This window comes from Parasteatoda tepidariorum, unplaced genomic scaffold (genome assembly GCF_043381705.1).
Source record: "Parasteatoda tepidariorum isolate YZ-2023 unplaced genomic scaffold, CAS_Ptep_4.0 HiC_scaffold_714, whole genome shotgun sequence".
Classification (NCBI taxonomy): domain Eukaryota; kingdom Metazoa; phylum Arthropoda; class Arachnida; order Araneae; family Theridiidae; genus Parasteatoda; species Parasteatoda tepidariorum.
This window is the reverse complement of record NW_027261887.1, coordinates 31,901-53,111: the sequence shown is the minus strand read 5'-3', so window position 1 is coordinate 53,111 and position 21,211 is coordinate 31,901. Positions and strand designations below refer to the sequence as shown.

General features: G+C 26.2%; 1 protein-coding gene across 3 annotated transcripts; it reads right to left on the bottom strand.

The window, feature by feature from the left end:
- Positions 1 to 1,595: 1,595 nt before the first annotated feature.
- Positions 1,596 to 21,116, bottom strand: LOC122271847 (WD repeat domain-containing protein 83). Of its 3 annotated transcripts, none has more exons than XM_043054428.2 (7): positions 20,946 to 21,116; positions 20,649 to 20,873; positions 17,159 to 17,271; positions 13,396 to 13,528; positions 9,114 to 9,222; positions 5,623 to 5,737; positions 1,596 to 1,844 (listed from the first exon to the last, which is right to left on the bottom strand). In XM_043054428.2, exons 1-7 carry the CDS (start codon positions 21,016 to 21,018, stop codon positions 1,689 to 1,691), a joined length of 924 nt encoding a protein of 307 aa, XP_042910362.1. In that variant the 5' UTR covers positions 21,019 to 21,116; the 3' UTR covers positions 1,596 to 1,688. The 3 variants fall into 3 exon arrangements, 2 of the variants coding, with proteins under 2 accessions (XP_042910362.1, XP_042910364.1); XM_043054430.2 differs by having other exon boundaries at positions 5,619 to 5,737; positions 20,946 to 21,105; XR_011636017.1 differs by lacking the exon at positions 1,596 to 1,844 and adding an exon at positions 2,124 to 5,135 and having other exon boundaries at positions 5,400 to 5,737; positions 20,946 to 21,086.
- Between the last annotated feature and the right edge of the window lie 95 nt (positions 21,117 to 21,211).

The following is a 21,211-nucleotide window of genomic DNA, read 5'->3' as shown; positions in this document are numbered from 1 at the left end:
AGAAATTAGGATTTGCAATTTTTTACATGCATATTAAAAAAAAAGAAGAGTAAATATAGAAATTTGGTAAAAACATTGAAAAAATTATTTTTAACAAGTTTACACTACTAGACCAGCAAATGTGTTATATTTACTTTTATGATGAAAGGCACAAAATTATTTCCAGCCAAACCTGTTATTAGGAATTGACTTTACATAATGTAACTAAACATTCTGGTAAAAACATGAACTAATTTTAAAGCAACCAAAAATTGAACAAAAATTAAAAACAGTACATTAAGTTGTAATGTTAACTGAATAAAATGATGAATAAAATCTAAAGATCTTTTAGTTGAGTAGATTTAAATTTTTCTGTAACAATCTGCTTATCCTTAAGAAATAAAAATTATAGAGTAACAATCAAAAACTTTAAAAAAAATTTACATTGTAACATAACAAATTATAAATAGTTACCAAATATTTAACTTTCTTGTTAGAAGTCAATCATGCTTTCTTATTTAGTAATCAGGAAAAAAATTTAAAGTATTTTTGGAAAAAACAAAACAAAAAAACATGAGGTTTACATCAAAAATCCAATAACTCCAGGTTTTTGATAGAAAACCAAGATGGGCTGGGATTTTTCAAACCCTGTTTCTTACAAATCTGTTTAATTTTCAGTGCAATCATGAATTTTAAAAAATTTTATGCTTTCCATAAATTTACAGTTACTTATTACATATTGAAATATTATACAAATTTATGTAATTCTACAAGATTTTAGGAAATAGATTTTGTTATGGATTCCAGTACAACATTTTTTTCTGATACTTCTTTTCTTAGCATTTTACTTAATTCCTATAAGCAGATGCGTTACTAGTAGAACTAAATTTCTTGAATTCTGTCAATTTTGAAGGTTAGCGTGGGTCTTCCCTTTAGGTACCTTAAAATCGTCCCCCCCCCAAAAGCACTATTTCTTCCATGTGCAGTATCCTCCTTGACATACTATTTTTTTTCTTTTAGAATGCTTCACTCTCCTCATAGAGTATCATTCTAGGTAATAGGCAGAATATATTAATGAAGGACAGGCTTTCTTCCCCTTACTAGCACCTCCCACACATTAATTTTTGTCTCTCTAAAATGCTTTACCTTTGATGCATGGTCTAATTCTAAGTGATAAGAGAGCGACACTTTGTTTAAAAAAATTGAAATGAAAAATTGTTCCCATCAACAATAGTGATGCTAAAAAATTAAGGACTTTTAAAAACCTTGAACCAAAATTAAGTACTTTTAAGGGCCCTTTATTTTCCAAAATAAAAATTAAGCAGTTTTTAAGGACTTTTAAGGACCGTGGGAACCCTGTTATATAGTTGCAGTTTATGCACAGTTAATAAAACTTAATTATTTTCTTCATTTTTTTTATTGTGCTATATATATATAAATTTTACAAATGTTTTTTTTTAAATCAGAAACTTTATAGATATATGATAGAAACATTCAGGTAAAGTTCTTTTTATAACTGAACATTTTATTTTCTCAGACAACTCTCAATTAGAAGTCATTTAAATAAAAGCTTAGCAAAACTGAATGAGAACTGATAGCAAAGATTAAAAAAAATCTAACTACAACCTTCAAATTTAATAATTAACTAAAAATATTTACAAAGATATGTACAAGACGATGACAGCAAATGCAGAATTGGTGGTGAATCTTCAATTGTCGTCCCCTACATCTGAGATTTCAGAAGAATCAATCCAAAGATACGCATCTGCTTCAGCCGCAGTCAGCATAATAGGTTTTGAGGGATGAAACGATATTGAATGAACCACTTTATGCCTTTCATGTTTGAGAGTTTCTTTAATGGAACCCTAAAAAAATGACATAAATATTTGATGCAAATGAACAAGATTTTGCTAGAATGAAATTATGATAAAAATACTTTCTCAATCTATCAGAGGGTAATGAATTAACAATTGAAGGGTTAAAATTATTAATATTTATATAGTTTTATAGCTTATTTAAATAGTTTTAGTAAAATTATGCTTTTCAGTATACTTCATATCCTTTACAAATACAGTATAGGCTTTTTAGTATGTTCCCTACTATAGTGTACTGCTCATTATAACAAATGATGCCTAAAGTTCGTCTCCAATTTCATAGATACTGTTTTATTTTCATGTCCCTCAGTAGGTACACACTTAACTGTTAAATTCCAATATTAATTATTGAAATTGTTTGAAATTATGATAAAAAATACTTTATAGGTCACAATCTATCAGATTGGATTATAAATCAACAATTGGAGGATCATATTAACGTGGTCAGAAGAACAAGCATACAACACACAGAACTTATGTAAAATTATGTTTTTCAGTATACTTCATACCCTATACAAACACAGTATACGCTTTTTAGTATGTTTCATATTATAGTGTACCTCTCATTATAATAATGATGCCTAAAGTTCCATCTCCTATTCCATAGATCAAATTTCTTTTTCACGTTCCTTAGAAGGTACACACTTAACTGTTAAATTCCAATATTAATTATTGGAATTCTTTGAAATTATGATTAAAAAATCAATGTAGCTCACAGTTTACCAGAGGGTAATGAATTAACAATTGGAGGGTCATAGTAAAGTGGTTACAAGAACAAGCATACAACACAAAGAGCTTATTTAAATAGTTTTCAATAAATTAAGTTTTTCAGTATACTTCACACCCTATTCAAATAGTTTACGCTTTTTAGTATGTTGTCTAATATCAAACAGTATGCCTCTCATTATAATGAATTATGTTTAAAGTTCTGCCTCTTATTCCATAGGTCCCATTTTATTTTTAAGTCCCTTAGAAGGTACACATTTAAATGTTTAATTCCAATATAGAGACTAAAATTCAATCATTTGATCTAGAAAAAGTTCAATTATGCGATAAATCTTCTTAATTCTTACCTACCAACATTGGAGAAATAAAATAAGGGAGATTTCACTAGTGAAATTTTTTTAGGCTGCAAGTGAAGTTTTGATACATCATGCATAATTATGTAAGTCAAAATTGGAAATAATATACAATAATTACATATAGCAAAGTAAAAAATATTTTTATATATCTCAATCTAAAGAAGAGTTTTTAAACCATTATTTATAACTACTTAAACTATAAACTTAACATTATTTACTTAGACTATAAACTTTATATTATTTACTTAAATAAAAACTATATTAAATTTAGCAAAGTAAAAAATACGTATACAAATCTTAATCAAAAGAAGATTTCTTAAGCCATTATTTATAATTACTATAACACTCACTATATTTATATTACTTTACTTAAACTATAAACACCAACATGCTGCGGTACTTGCATTAGCACCATCTTTTGATGAATTAGAGAAGTATTGTTGCTATCAGCGGATATTTTATCACCAAATATTTTTTTCAAAAATTTCTTCAACAAATATGGAGAAATTTGAGAATTTACAGGTAAACGGGAGATAGTCTTACAGGAGTCTTCGTTAAAAAACAGGAGACTTGGCAGGCATGTATTGTTTAGGAGCTTCCTGGAGGCAGCTGTTGGTTGTAAGATTTTCAATGTTCTCAGGCAAGGGGGTTTTTAGGATCTGGTGTAAGCTTTCCTATACCAGGGGGATGAGTAACAACAACAGAAGAAGTTATCAATAAATTATTTAAACCATTATTTTCTTTGATTTTAACACATAATAAATGTAAAACTCCTTGAATCCCCTTTGAATGAATGACAAGTGACAGGACCCCTTAAATTCTCAAGTCTTGGATAGTTGTAATTTATGACCACTCCTAATCTATGTAACTCTCATTATACAATAAATGTATCAATCACTCTGCAATAATAAAGAAAGAGTTGGGCTATCACCATCTTTTTGTTAGTTATCAAATTCTTTTTGGCACAAACCATGAGGCTCATTATACCAAATGTCTACTGTAATTCATAAATTTGTAATGCAGAGCAAGGAAGTTCTTTTAAAAAAAAATTACATTCACTTTTCTTTTCTTTTCCTTTTTTTTTTTTAAAAAAAAAACTACTTTTATTTATTTAAATCTTTATGCAAAAAATTAAAAACTGCAGAGTTTCAATTATAATAATTTATTTTTAAAAAGGATTTATGTTATTTCCCTTCTAAATAAATAAATAAATAAATAAATACAAGTGCATTCAGATATACTATGTAGAAATACATATATATATATATATTTGGTTTACAGCATATCTGTTAACAAGTTTTTTGAAATAAGTTTTGTTAATAGTTTCTTTGAAAACATTACTTAAGATTTTTTTTAAACCAGTCAAATTTTCATTGCAATTTGTTTTCTAGCATTAATGTACATTTTAGTGATTTTTAACATTAATTTTTCTTTTGGAAATTAATATTAACTATTAAACTAGTACAATATTTCACTTATATATAGTTTAAATGATAGTTTTAAAATTTATGGTGTTTTTCTTCTTCTTTTTCTTGGATTGATATATGCCTACTTCTTCTGTGTTAGCTTTTAAATTATCTTTTCAACCGTGACAGAAAATTTTACATGTTTGAAAGTTAACAAAACCCTTAACTAGAACAGGAGAAATTTGTTTAAATTAAAATTTTAACTTATTCTGTATATTTTAAATAGGATAAATTATATATTTTTAAATTTATTATACACTGCCCTGCAATAATGGAAGAGACACTTTCAGTTTTTGACATTCTTTTAAAAAAATTTCAAGAAATATATAAAGGATTATTTTGAAACTTTAGAAGTGTTTAGTTCATTATCATTTTTCATACTTCGCATTAAGATTTAAAGTTTTCAGTGGTTTAGGAGATCTACAATAAAATACGAAAGAAAACAAGTATTTTTGAACACCCTATGTCAGAAAATCAAGTAATGAGCTTGTAAACTTAGAGTAAATATTAACAGAAGTATGGACATTTTTATAAAAAATTTAATTTAATGTAAAATAAATAGAGAGTTAAAGTAGCAAAAAAAAAAAAATTTAGTGACGACTAAAAAATTAATGATTCCCACTTATTTAAAAAATATTTGTTCAGCAGTATAATATTATAATTTTCAAATATATCTGTTTCATGATTTAAAAAAAATTTGAAGCATAATCTCACAAATATGCACTGTGTTAATACTGAGGGGCTCAAAGAAGACTGTGAACTTTTAAGAAGAAAAAAAAAAAAATCAAAAGAGATAAATGTACATTTTGCATGAAAAAACAGTTTTTTTAACAAGTGACAGGATTTTTTTTTCCAAATGATATTGCGATTGAGAAAAATTATAAGACAATGTTCTTCAAATAACCCCTATTTGCAGTTACAGTCTGAGGACAAAATTAACAGAATGACCTGACCTGTAGTAGAAATCATTATTTTACAGTTTTAACAATCATCAGCACCATCAGCTGATAAATTTTGAAAAACTAATTTTGAATTTGTTGAGAACAAACACAGTGTTTTTTTTAAAAGTGGACAGCAGCAATTCTACATGCGTATTATTTCAATTCACTTTTCAAATTGTTGGTCATTTTTGCTCAATTCACTTTTCAAATTGTTGGTCTCTTGATAGATATAATTTTAGTCATAAAAAGTTGTCTTTAAAGAAAACAAAATAATACTGACTTCAATTAGGTCCCACATGTAAACACAACCATCTTCAGATCCAGAAACTACGAGGGAATCTGTGTCATTGAGGCAGCTTTCTATCCTATACCTCTCATTCTTATGGCCTATGTACCTAATTAAAAATCATGTTCATTTATAATAATGGAAAAGAACTTTAATTAAAACCTAAGTAAAAAAGCAATTGTTGGAAAAACAATAATTGGTACTATTATTAATCACAGTTGTTCAAGTTATAAAGTTAAAAGTTCCTATACCTATCATCGTCCGTGAGTTACCCTGTGGCAGAATTTATTCGGGCTTTGTGCGACAACCCTCTCTAGCATTAATATCTTTCTGCAAGATACTTTTAATAAAAACAAATATACTTGTCATTAGTTTAAAGTAACAGAAGTGTCAACTTCAAAAAAAAAAATAATAATAAAATAATAAAAATAATAGTAATGTAATTTTTTAAATTGAATTTGGAATATTTTTTATTATTCTAATATTATGAGTGATATTCTCGAATTTTGTAGGGGAAAAACACTGTAATTTTTTTTCTTTTTGTAAATCACAATCAAATTTAAAAATAGTGAAATCCGTAGCAGTAACTACCGAAAAAAATGATCGATGACGAAATCACGCAAATAGATACCCTCAAAAAAGGTTTCCTAAATGCGTGTTTCAATTTTGAGGTTCAGTTGTTGTAATAAAAAATTTTGAATTTTAAAAACTGAGTGGAAATTAATAGTAATAGCTGCAAAGAAAAAAAATAGAACAAAAATTTCTGCAGAAAAGAAAACCATGTTTTCATTATTATTATTATTTTTTTGTGGTTTTCAAATGAGAATAGAAAAATCTCAAGCATTTTTTTCCCCTCTTCGATGCACAAGAAAGGCATCCTTTAAATATAATTAGGTAAAGGAAAGATAAAATCTTCCGAAAATTTCTGCAGAGAAAAGAATTTTTCACTTCCTAAATGCGAAATCTTTCTGAAAGAACTTAGTAACGTGCTGCGACAATGTTGCCATGATTTTGCCAAGGGGGTTAGTTACAATAAGCAGCTTTAAAATTAGGCAAAATTGAGAATGATAACAAAGACAGAAACAATACTTGAAAAAGTTCCCCCCATATCTCGCTTTTCTCCTAATTGATGGAAGATTTTCATTTGCAGTCTAACTTTGCATTGTTATTTTAATTTTATTAGGGATGTGTGACATTTAATTTTATTTTTATATACAGGATTACAAATTGGTCTATTTAATTAAGAATCGAAAGTTTATAAACATTATCTGCTGAAGGAGTTTCATTGTTGAAATGGCAGCATTATGACTTAATTTTAGATTATTTAATACATTTAACCCTCTCCCCAACCAAGAGACACAACTATGCCAAAGTTGCACAAATTATTTATCAGCTAGATTAGATCTTTTAATGAAGTGCCAAGTATAGTTATCATACTTTTTTTCAGATTCCACTAGATGAAGTAATCTTGTTGATGAGGTAAATATTAGTTTAGTTTCTTTTTAGTAAACTTTAGCTCTCAATCAATCAGGCACAGAGAATGTTATTCATGCATCGTAACTGTCTATTAATGTCACTATAGCTCAAGTCAGCTAAATAAAAGGATTTAGGATAAAATAATTTTAATTTTGCTTAAGTTAATTTTAAACTTTAATTGTGAATTTGTATTTAAAATGAAGAACTTTGAATAACAGCGCATTAAGTGACAATTGTTTATAACAAGTTATCCCTTTCGAGAGGATGTCTTTTAAAGAATAATTAGAAGATATTGATTTCTTTTAAAAAACTTTTTACAGAAATATAAGCTGACAATTAGTGCACTCAAGTGTTTTGCTATTGTGTCAGAAATCAATTTAAATGTGGAAGGGAGAAAACAAAACACAGTTTCTCAATTTTTACAAAAATATAAGCTGAAAATTAATGTACGGACGGGCTTTACTATAGAGTTAGTTCCGAAAAGAAAAAAATACACTATATCTATTTCTGTTTTTTTATTTTTACAGAAATATAAGGTGACAATTAATCAGATTAATTGAAAACTTTTGCTAAGTTCAAAAATAAACAGAAAGAAAAAATTAGAAGATGTATACAGCCTACAAAATATATAAAATCTTGCTGATTCTTTACTGCAAATTTACTTGTTTGTATTTATGCTAAAAATTCCGCTACCATAATTGTTATTTTCCCTTCAGTAACGCATTTTTGTTAAGGTAAAAACACTTCTGCTAAAGCCAGTAAATTGGCCAAGAAGTCATGCAAGTTAAGGTTTAATAATAGTATAATTATATTAATGTAACCACTTTGTTTTTATTTTTTAAAATAGCTATTTTAAAAGCCGTATATTCCAACCATATTTAATTTGTTTTGCTAGTATAGTTTTCATTTCTCTTTTTAGATGCATTAAAACCAAATAACAAATACAATCCTTTTATTTACTATAAGTTAATAAAGGTTAAAATGATGGATAAAAACAGATTTGATTTTTTACTTAAGGAGGGTTTGGTCTTTGACATGTCAAGTATCATAAACATATTTTAACTGTCAAAATCTGCTTAAAATTCTCAAACACTAATGATGAGAGTTACTATGCAAGTTTTAATAATGTATTCAAAATATTTATTAAAATACAGGTACACACTAATATAGAAACATATGCTAATATATAAATATTAATATACAACTAAATACAAGTATATTATGAATAATTATGTCAATATAGAAATTGTAGTTTTGAGCACAAACAAAATTTAATCTTATCTTCATTTTCTCTTGAATATCTTATAAGAAAATTCTTCTCTTCCTAAAGAATTTAAATCTTTACGCTGAGTTATTATTATTTTAGTGTTCATACTATTGAAATCAAAATAAATTGCACAATAATAATAAGAGTGGACTAAATCCAAATTATAACAATGGATCTCAACAGAATTGACAAAATCAGAAAAAAAAAGTTAATAAAAGTATAAATTTTTTATGTTTTGTAATCAGTAATTTAACTTTTAAACTTAAAAGTTTCAAATCAACCTATTTTATTCTATGTAAAGAAATAATGGCATATATAATTGCTTGAATGTTTAAAGTACTTTACAATCATTAAAATGTATTTTTCAAAGTAGCTTGACAACTATAGAGTTTCCAGCAAACAGATCTTTTATTAGCATGTCGAGTACATTTAAGCATATAGTAACGCATAAAGTACATTTATATATCAAAAGGATATTCTTTTTCTGAGAAAAGAAAAGTAGCAAATGAATATTTAAATACTTAAAATTGCTTTCAATGTGCTAATTTTAAGTGAAAATAACAAACTTTATACGAATAAAGATATGCCGTTTATTAAATTTAAGACAGTATTTTGATGTGAGGATTAAATGGTAAAATCAACAAAAACTTGTCAAGAAGTGAAATATAAGTAAACTTACTCAATATCTAAAGTAGTTTTCAAATTAAATGTTAACAAAGTTAAAATAAATGATGATAATTACTCAGAAAGCACCTCACCCCCTTCTTTATCTGTAAGTCGCAAAGTATTGTCTAAACAGCTAGCAAGAACACACTGGCCGTCTTTTGTGAAGTTAACACAGTTGACTGAACCTAAAAAATATGATAACACAATTTCAAATCAGGTTAAAATTATTTAATGGAAATATACACCTTTAAAGATCAGAATATTTAATGGCCAATGGTCTGTGTAAAAGATATCCACAATTATTAAAATTTCTTTTTACATACATACACACAAATATATATAAATATATAAAAGTTCAAAATATAGAGTAAACATTATGGAATGAATGGAAACATGGAAAAAATTACAGAATGGTGAAAAGAGAAGAAGAAAATTATTTAAATAAAATGAAATTAAAAATTTTTATTAATAAAAATCCTGGAAAAAACAAAGATATAATCTCTTTATCAGCTCACACAATTATATATGCAAAAAAGGAGTGTTTTCCAATATTGTATCAATATAGCCAAAACAAAATATATCAATACAATAGTGTGAGGAGCACTCAAAAAAATGTTTTTTGTAACAAAATAAAACACTTTAAGTAATAAATTTCAAGTAAAAAACAGGAAATTAAATGTAAAGAAAAGACAGCACAAAAGGAAATCTATAAAGCGAGTAGCGAATTCAAATGAACTTACAAGTAAGGAAATATTTTCAAGAATGATTTAAAATATTTTCGTAATAAGATTGCCATATTACAAAATTTGAAAACGGAAGTGCAAATTGAGGTAAAAGCGTAAATACAGGGTTTTCATTTTATAGTATGTTCTTACTGCAGTATTGAAGCGCTTTTGATTTATTTATTACCAAGGACAGGCCTGAAAATTGATGAGCACAAGTTAATATTATACTGGATAATTTAAAAAAGTTTATAATTAATAAGGTTGATATTTAATAAAATAATTTTAATGATTTTAGAAAATTAACATTTATTTAAAAAAGAGAGAGAGAAAGAAACAGAAATTGCCTGAAATGGATTTGCAGATGGCAAAAATATATAAATTAACAAAGAAGTTTCTAGTAAATTTATTTATAATAACATAGAATTAACTCAATTATTTTATATAGAAATTAATTACTTTAGTCGGGTATCCATTGCTTTTTTTTTACCAAATTTTGAAAGAGTTTTTCTATTAATTTTTCGGATAAATAAAAATTACTACATATTCTTTTAATTCTATTTGTTTGATTAAAAATGGTTTTAAATAGATGTTTTTAGAACCATTAGAATTCCAAGTAATTAGTTTATTTATATTAAAATTAAAATAATTTCTTTTATTGCATAAATCAATAAAGCAGATATCTTCTTCTTTTATAATACCGAAATCCAAAAAATTAAAATTATTATAATCATCATGATTACAAAGCAAGACTAATTCCTAGAGGTAAATATTATTTAATAAAATAGTATAATCTTGAAAATTAAAGATAATTAAGCCATCAACAAATCTAATATTAAGAGTATAATTTTTTTCATAATAGAGCAAAAATAAGTTAGCTAAGAGACATGAAAAATTAGATCTTTGTTTTATTCCATCAATTTGGATAAAAATATTTTTTCCAATGTAAAGATAATTCTTAAAAAAGACAAAAATTAATTAGAATTTCCCAATAATCAAAATCCCAATTATGGAAATTTTTAAAATCATAGAAATAATTCAAAAGGACATCTTTTAGTTTAGAAAGGGGACTGCCATTGAAAAGATCCTGGAAATCAAAAGTTGCAATAGAATTAATTTTATTGTGTTTAATAAATTTTAAAATTGGTTGATTATTAGTGATAATTCAAGAAAAACCTTCTTTAATAATATTAATAATTTTATTTAAATAGTAATAGAAAATGGTGCAAGGTTTAATTAGGAAAGTATTAGACCCAGATGTGATTGCTCTAAATTTTATAGGAATTTTATGAAATTAAGAACTGATAATTAAGTAAGGAAACTATATTGCTAATTTAAATTTTTAACCTTTAATATAAAGCTAAATTTTTTTTAATGATAATATTATTATTTAAATTACTGAGCTTAAAATTTTCACTATTTTTTTTAACTCTTTATTTAAAAGTTCAACATAGAATTTTTTACAGAAAATTGCATAATTATTGTTAGCTTTGTCTATAATTTTTTTTTTTTGTAGTTTTATACAAAACTTTTTTGTAGAAGCTTAATTGATTGACCAATTTTAGAAAAATTTGTTGAATTGTTACTGTTATCTAAATTTTCATTATTATTGAAAAAAAAAGCTTTCAAAGTAATAATAAATAACCGATTTCCAATCTGTTAACATACCTAAAGGTAAAAAGAATCTATTTGACATCTTTAAACAAAAACTATTGAGATCATTAAGAAAGTATTTTAGAATGTTATTAATTGTCTTATAATCATATCGTAAATGTACCCATATCGTAAATTAATTGTATTATAATCATATCGTAAATATATTGTAAATGGGTCTAAATTTTGTGCCTTTTATCATTAAATTTCTAAGTTCTCAATAATATTTAAATTACCAGTAATATGTTTATGATGTTCATCAATAATCAAAATATTTCTCTTCTTTACAGTGATATTCATTATCGGATGTATTAATTTTTCCAAAATTTTTGCTAATATCATTATAATTTAATATAGTTCTAACAAGAGATTTATTATATTCAAAGTTTTTAATTATGTTAAAATCTTTTAACGGAAAATTTAAAAAAAAAATATTATGAAATTTGATCTTATCAAAAATAGGGTTTTTAAAGTTAATAACGAAATTTAAATTATCTAAATTTTTCTTTTTATTTAAAAGTTTTTACAAGATTGAAAGACATTAACAAGATCGAACCAAAGAATTTTGAAGTGTAAATTAATAAAAGAAAAGTTAATATAAAGATCTTGAAGCTTATATACATAATAAATCTTAAGGGAGAAAATAAAATCTTTCATAGGGTTAATATTATAATGTTTATTAAAATCTTTTCCATATTAGAAATAAAATTTACATTTAATTTCTCACTATTAAAAGAGTTTTTAATCCTTCCTGATCCCCGTTTACCTAGATTTGCACGCTCATCTTTAATATGAAAAAGTAAGTAAGCTGAGGAATCATTAAAGTTAATCTGTGTATGTTGGAAGGTATCGTTTAGCTCATTCAGCAAAAAATTTTTGTAGAAAAGCATGTAGTAATTTTCTTCTTGTGGTCCTCAAAATCATCTATATCTAAACAAAATCATCTACTATTACTAAAACAATTTCGGCACTACTAAAATAATGTTCTCTAAAATAATTCAATTCCAGGTTATTTATAATTTTATTACTGTTTATATCTGAACAGTGTTGATTATTTTGAATATTTAGAGAGTTACTGGTTTGTTCAATATATTTCATATTACAAAAACAGCAGGCCAATATACAAATAGCATATTTAATTTTACAAACAGATTTGGAGCTATCGTTATTATGAATTATATGTATTTTAGTCAATAATAGGGAAAGTTTTACATGGTTTACAACCACACGTTTGATAAGATGGAAAAATTTCAGGTATTGAATGCAATACAAAAAATCTTTTGCTTTCAGAGTAACAGGATGCTGAGCTGAAGGTCAACTCTGAATTAGGCTCTTCGTATCGAGTTTCACACACAGAATAATTTAAATATTTAACATATTTTTTACCAGGCACTAAATTGTCCTTACTTTTAAAATCCATGAAAATAGGCTCATAGAGCAACATCCCAAACACACGAAATATGAAAACACACCAAACACACGAAATTAAAAAAGGAAACAAAATGAAAACAAAAGTAAACTAATAGTGGATAATATTAGGCGCTAAAGCTGCAATAAATATGATCACTAAAACATAGCACAATAAATAAATACAAAAATTATAAAGAGAAAAATGAAGAAAATTATTAAGTTTTATTTACGGTGTATAAGCTGCAAGTAAATAATGTTAGATTTTGCACATCCATTTTCTGGACAATCCTTGGTAACTAACAAATCAAACGCACTTTAGTACTGCAGTAAGTTAAAAAACTTATATATTATTTATAATAAAAATTATTTCCTTAATTTTCTTCGTTTTTCTCTTTATCCTTTTTGTCTTTATTGTGCTATATATATATATATATTTAATACAAAATATTTAAAGTTTCAGGTAAAATAATTACACCGAAAAAATCATGAAATATTCTTTTGTTAATTATTTAAATGTTTTATAAATACACAGTTACCATTATTAAATGCCATAAAGTTTAATTAAAAACTTACTACTCAAATTATCTTGACATAATAGTCCTTTTCGCATGTCATAACGTCTAATACAGCAATCTAATGATGCTGTGAGTATTTCATAGTCAGATACAGACAAGGATGTCACAGAATCTTTAGCATCACGCAAGACCTAAAATTTGAAATCAGAACTCATAAACTAAATTTTATTTTAGATGTTTGAAAGCAATTCTGATAACATTTTAATATCAAGAGCACAAAAAATTCAATAAAAATAATATCTTTTAAGATTTGATAGAGACAATGGTGTCCTAGAATATTTTGCGTCATGTGAAATTTAAAATGTTAGAAAAAAATTTAAGCAATTTAAAAGTTTTACTCATTTACCTATACCATGAAAAGTAAATATACATATGTAATGAGTAAATAGTTTTACAGAAGAAAGATTTTAAAAAAGTAATATTTCACTCTCTGATACAGACTTAGGTATCATAGAACATTTTGTATAATGTCAAACCTAAAATTAAAAATCATACTCAATTAAAAAAACTTATTTCAAAATTAATTTTTTTTTAAAAACCTCTGAGACTTCTTTAATATAGTGAATAAAACTATGTTATAATATAAGAGCTTTTTTTTTTTTTTACTTCTAAAAGAAATATGTAAATTACAGTGTTTTTAGCTTTGATATTGACAAAGATGTCATACAACCTTTTGTATCATATGAAACCTAAAATTTAAAACCAGACTTAATTAAACAAAATTCATTTAAAAAAATCTCAACAAATTACAGTTTAATATATTAAATAAAATTATGTTAAAATGCAAGAAGCAATTACTTTTACAAAATAAAAGAAAAATGTTGTAAATTAAAATACTTGATGCTCTGATACAGACAATGACATACTAGAATCTTTCACATCATGTGAAATTTAAAATAAATGAAAAACAAAATTAATTTGAATCATTATAATATGAAAAGTAAATATATATCCAAATGTAATTAATAATTATTTTCACAAAACAAAAAAAAAAAATGTATTTCATGCTCTGATACAGACTGAAATTTACATATTCCTGCTGCAATGTTGGCAAAGATGTCATAAAATCTTTTGCATCATATGAAATTTAAAATTATACTCAATCAAATAAAATTTATTTAAACTTTTGCTCATTTCCTTTTAATTTCAAAGAGAGATAAATTAAAATATAATAGGTAATTATTTTTACAACAGGAAGATGTAGGTAGGTATTTATTTACGTTGCACTAAAGCTGCACAATGGGCTATTGGCGACGGTCTGGGAAACATTCTTGAGGATGATCCGAAGACACGCCACCACAATGTCAATTCACTGAAGAAGGGATGGCTCCTTCGCCTTGGTAGCTCGACGATCTGCTCACGAAGATGAGCATTTTACGGTAGAATAGTTTAACGAAGACCGACACCACACACACTTGGTTTCTATGCAGGCTGATCAAAGTGGTCACCCACATGCTCACTGACCACAGCCAGTGAGGCTTGACTTCCGTGTTCTACTGGGAACCATGTGTTTACGATCAATCCACTGCGGGACCAACAGAAATAAGTAAAGATAATAAAGTTTTTCATACTCTAATACAAAGATGTCCCAGAATCTTTTGTATCACCAGGGGTTTGACTAGGTTTCTCTTAGAGGTATCTATTTTGTGAAAATTTAGACATAATTTGTGAAAATTAAAAATTATATTGAAAAATCAATACAAAAATATGGTAAAGTAAGAAAATATTTTCAAAACTTGTTATTAAATATAATTCATTTATGACTTCTAAATTTTTATATATTTTCCCCCATATATTCAAAAATAATTTTGCTATTGTAAACTTTTGGGGTTAAAATTGTATCCAAATTGAAAAATCCAAAAAAATCATTGTCAATATGTTCCAATTTTGACTTCCTGTAAAGTTTACAGAGGCTTGCTTTTTTAAAAGCAGCTTGTGAAACTACCGTTTTTTCTAAAGTTGAATTTGTGAAGGTACCGCTAAGCGGTAGAAAATCTGCACTGGACAGACCCCTGGTCACACAAACTTAAATATAAGACTTTCTAACAGAAATTTCCTATTAAAAACAAAAAAGTCTAACTCATTTTATTTTAATGTGTTTCAAAAGAAACATTTAAAACTTTATTTTCGTTCCTAGGTCAAATACAGCTATACATATCAATGAATCTCTTACAATTCGTTTCATATTGATTACATAAAATATATTTTTCATACCTGCTAACATTGGGGTAATAAAATAATGGAGATTTTACTAATCGACCCAATTTTGGGTTTACGACTACTGATATTCAACTTCCTAGCCTTGCAATTTTGACCCCAATCCAGTAAACAAGGGTATCCCATGCATCAAGTATTGGGAGAACTTTGCCTTCATGGAGGACTAACCCGCATTTGAGTTACAAGGAGAGGAAAAACATGAAAACCTCACACGGTTAGCCTGACGATGAGGGGACTCTAACATGTTATTCGTCTGCCACAGAGGATATTTCATGTCAGCACTGTGGTTCGTTACGACCAGTCATTGCTGGGATTCGAAGCTGGGTCCAGCTCATTGGAGGGTGAACACGTCATCCCCTGAGCCCTCACTGCTCAACTTAAAACAGTTCTGATAACACTCAACATACTGCAGTTCTGGCAATAGCACCATCTGTTGAGGAATAAGAAGTATTTTCACCTTTTTTTAAATTTAAAAAAAAAAAAAGTTTGTTCTTCAACAAATACATAGAATTTTAGGAATATACAGGTAAACAGGAGATAATCATAAAATATAGGAGTCTTCGTTAAAAAGCAGGAGACTTGGCAGGTATGATTTTAGTTAGGCTTGATGAATACCTAGTATTCAAAATATGGCCACCAACAGATTTTTAATAAAAAGTTTTTTTATCAGGAATAAATCAAAAGAAATTAAAATAACCTTGAATCATATTTTGAAATAATTCCTTATGAGTAAAACCATACACAAATATCCAACAAAGAAAAGGTAATACTTTGTGCAATATAAAACTAAAGCAAAAAATATGAATCGAGCACAATGTATTTTCATTTGTGCTTTATTTATTCACATTGTATTTTTGCGTTAGTCATTCCCAAATAATTTATTTAAATTAGCATACAAAGAAAATACGCTTAAAAATAAAATTTCTGTCAGAAACTCTAAACTTTAAATTTCAAAGTACTTCCCAAGTGGTGGTTTCACATAAATTTCGGTCTTTCAAGTCCTACCTTCCTCATTAGTGATTCATTACATTTAGATATCATATTTGTTTTATTCTCATTTAAATTTTAATTTTCAACCACTAATGTTTATACCTTTTTGAAAAAGGTTAAAAAAATACATACTAAAGGTGATTGTAATATCGCACTGTTCGAACAATAATTTCTCAGAGTCCCAGACTACTACAAAATAACGTCTTTACTTTACAGCCACTTCGTGCTAACTTTTACATATCTTTATTCACTACATCTACCCTTGATCACTGTGCCATCACAAAATGGAGGCATGACAGTGATCATTATCATATACTCCATATAAACATTCATATAATTAAATATAGCAAATATTTCCTTTGAACCAAGTTTAAGAGGTTATAAAGTATCACATTGTTTGCAATTCTTTGTTTCTTAAAAAAATAATTTAATGGATTTAAGAAAATGTAATAAAAATAATAAAGAAAAGGAAACTGAAAGCAAGATAAATAGCGTTTAAATTCATTATCTTATTAATTTGTCCAAAGATCAACAATAAAAATAAGATAAATCACCTGAATAGGCTCGCGAGACTTGCTACGGCAATCCCAACCACAAACAGTATTATCAACTGAAGCAGATAGTATAACTGTAGATTCTTCATTGAACTTAATAGCATTGACATAACCTAAACTGATGAATTATAGTAAGTTTAAGAAAAGTATAAATGTCTGTCAACATTTAGATCAAATTCACATGCATACGAAGAGAACTTTCAAAATGCTAACATTAGCCTAACTAATAAACAGCAAAGTTCATTTTTCCAGGCATTATAATCTTTCTTTCTCTTTCTCTTTTTTTAAGAATTGTTTCTAAAATTACAAATTCTAATGGTGTTTTTCTGCCTAACATTTTTATCTTTAAAATGACTAGTTGAAAATATACTTTGTTTGAAGTTTTTCTCTATGGGTTTAATTAACTTTAATAATTTAAAATAAACCACATTATTAGATTTATGATAATTTAAGAAACACATCTTGCTAAAAATTTATCAAAGACAAATGCTATTTAGTTGTACTTAATTAATTTATAAAAAATGGTGGAAAAATCACATATTTGTGTTCTATATAATAAAATAATTTAAAATTGTAAGTAGAACTCAGACAATTGACAGTAAACATGACATCCAGATTTTTTTATTTTTTTAACAAACAAAAAGACATTTATGAATAATAATAAAAGGAAGAGCTTGTGTGTGAACATCTAACTCCAAAATCATTTATACAAGCATCCTGAAATTCGAACAGGGGCATCAATGAACAATTTTTGCCCCAATTTTAAAAATTGTTAGATATTTTCAATTAGCAGATGAAAAAATGGTGGTTTATTTCATATTATTCTTGTTATTTGAAAAGCACTAACTTTTCATCTGCTTCCCTTAAACAATTTTATAAGAAATTCTTACACGTATTGCAGGATAAACTTTGTATAAAATGAACATAATACTCTGAAAATTTAGTGAGACTACATCAACTTGATTCTTATATGTTGCACAAAATATTTATTTTCTACTTTTTCGTAAAAAAAACAAGAAAAAAAAAGTTGTTCTTTTTTGCTTTTAAACATTTTAAAATTCTTTTATCTCAAGTTATCCTCCATATTGGATAGAACACGAAACCCACAACCAATGATTAAATTTCTCTTTATTCCGATACCTATCCAATCACCGAAATTTTTTTTAGACATGGTCATAAGACCACTGAACTTTCTTTTCTTGTATCAGCAACAAACAAGTGCCATGTATAAATGAAACAACTTAAACTATAAACTAGACAGAAATGAAAAGCTAATAGAACTGTTAAGATAGATAAAGAAAATATGCAATATATACATATATATATTTTTTTGTTCACGTATGTTAATTCCTTTACACATCATTTGAAGCAATATTTTAGTTTTTATGATTTAATCAGCTATTATATTTGCATTTTAATTTATTGACTTATTTATTTTTAAAATATTTTTATTTTAACAAAGTACCAACTGCTGTGCACACTATTGTTTGCCTAGTCTTGGAGCACCTTTCATAAAAATATCTTTTTAAACTAATATCAAATATATAAGTTTCAAAATAAATATTGCATGTGATAAAAAATGTGGAATTTGAAAGAAAAAAAAATGCATTTTTGCTTTAAAATAATATCATGTCATATTACTTGTAACTTGTAAGCTTTACATTTTTATATTTTTAATCAATTATTTTATTTTTTTCTAATGTACAAATTAGAAAAAAGTACATTGCAAAGTGAGGTAAGGAAAAAAATATTTTCTATAGAATCTTAAAAAAATAGTTCCCTTGTACAAAATTTAATATATTGTTCTTTGAACATCAATTATAACCTTCAAATTGAAAACTTAGAATTGCGTTACTCTTTCAACCAAAGTATTACAGTTTCAGTAATTTTCAAAAGAAAACATTGTTAAACATTTTAAGACAAAATTTATATAAAGAGAAAATAATATCTGGGAGATTAATTTAGACTACATTAATTGGATTCTTATAAGTTAAATTCAAAATTTATTTTGTAATTTTTCCTTCAAAACCAAAGAAAAATTGTTTTTTCTTTCTTAAAAATTTAAAATTATTTTATTTATTATTGATTATTAAACATTAAATTAATAGCAATTTTGTTTGCATTTTAAGCTCATTCATTTCACAAAATCAAAAAAAAGATAATTTAGTTAAAAGACATAGTGTTTTAGTTACAGGAGTTCCTTCAGTTCTTTGAGCTTCAAGCTGCTGCCTATCAGGTAAATTTGGTCTCACTATTTGATCATTATAGTCAATAATAATGATTGTGATATTATCGCATCCTATAAGAATTATTATCATTAATAAACATATTTCTTATTTTCAACACCTATGCATATGGTAGTTGGGCCATGACCTTTATAAACAAAAATCTGACGTTGTTTGTACTAGGGTTCGCTGGATTAAACCAAATGTCTTTGTTTTTTTTAAGTAATTCTTTTTAAAAGTTACTTTTTATTATTTATATTAATAGTTGTAGTTTGAATAGAAAATGTGGAAAAAACAATACATTTTCTCATAAAAATTGTACACTTAAAAGTGTAAAATTTTACACTTAATGGGAATCTGCATTTCTTTAAATAGAAACATAGATAATATTTTTTAAATGTTATAACAACTAAGATGAATTTATTTTTACAAGCTTAATTTGTAGCTTAGCTTCAGATTTTCAAAAGAAAATTAAAACATTGTTAAAGTGATTTGAAATAGCTTTTAGTGTTAACACCAGTTTAATATGTAAAGAACGTTAGAAATTAAAACATTATAAAAATGTTGAAAATTAAAAAAAGAAAGCCTATTGTTTGAAATGTGTATCTATTGATACTGACAATTTAGAAGTTGATAATTTAATATGCAACACTAACAGGACAAGATGACCCTTACAACACCCTAGTAGCTAGGTCCCTGGAGTTTTTTTCATCTAAATAATAAAAACAAAATGTTTAAAACTTCTCTTAGAATTTTATTGGAGACAGAAGACATTTTTAGGCAAATTTAATCCCACAATGGTTTCAAAACCAGTTTTGTAGGATTTAATTATTTAAATATACTTTATTTTTTAATGATTAAATTTTTGGTTTGAGAAGTTTAGAAATACTCTTGTTTCACAAAACTGAATGTAGATTTAAAAAAGACCTTTGTATTAGTACTTTCCTAAAGTAATTGCTAAGCCTTTGAGATTTTCAGGCAGTGAAAAGTGGGAAACTATAAAAAAAGAGAAAAAAATGCACAAAAGAGGACCAACTTAATGGGTATAACCCTAAGCCACCTCAGACAAACTTCTAGATATTTTTATTTACTTTTTTTAAAATTTTTAAGTTCAATACTTTTTAGCTTAACAGTAGATGGCTTGAACAGATTCCCTAATGTATTGCGAAAAAAAATGCTATATATTAAAACAATTAAGATCTCCAATAATTACATATGAAATCAACATTAAGAAAATTGCCCAACTCTCTAATAAAAGAACATACCAGCATGACCTCGAAACTTTCTCACTATTTGGGCGGTACTAACGTCCCAATAAAAAATGCTTTTGTCCATTCCACCAGATGCTATATGTGAACTATCAGCTGAAGACTGAACGTCTAACACTTCATATCCGTGTCCCATATAAGTCTTTAAGAGCGATGATTTAAAAGGATTCCATAGTTTTATTGATTTATCAGATCCACCAGTCATGCAATAGTTTCCATCAACTAAAAATAAAATAAAAGGGTTCAGCAAGAAAAACAAAGAGCATTGTATTTTAAATGGTTAACAAAACATACAATTAAAGCTGATTGTGCGAACAGCGCCTTGTTTACAAGTTAATTGACTTTTTAAAATATTAGGATAACCCATAGCTAAAGAAATATAAAAATTAAAAAAAATTTTTTTTGCTCTACCTAACTTTCAAACTTTTTGCAGTGGTTTGATCGCAAACATATGATGACTTGATGGAGTCTCAGAGGATCAACTTATAGCTTACATAGTACTACTGCAAAAATCTCTATGAAGTATAATAAAGCTACAAGCTCATAATTTTGCAACATAT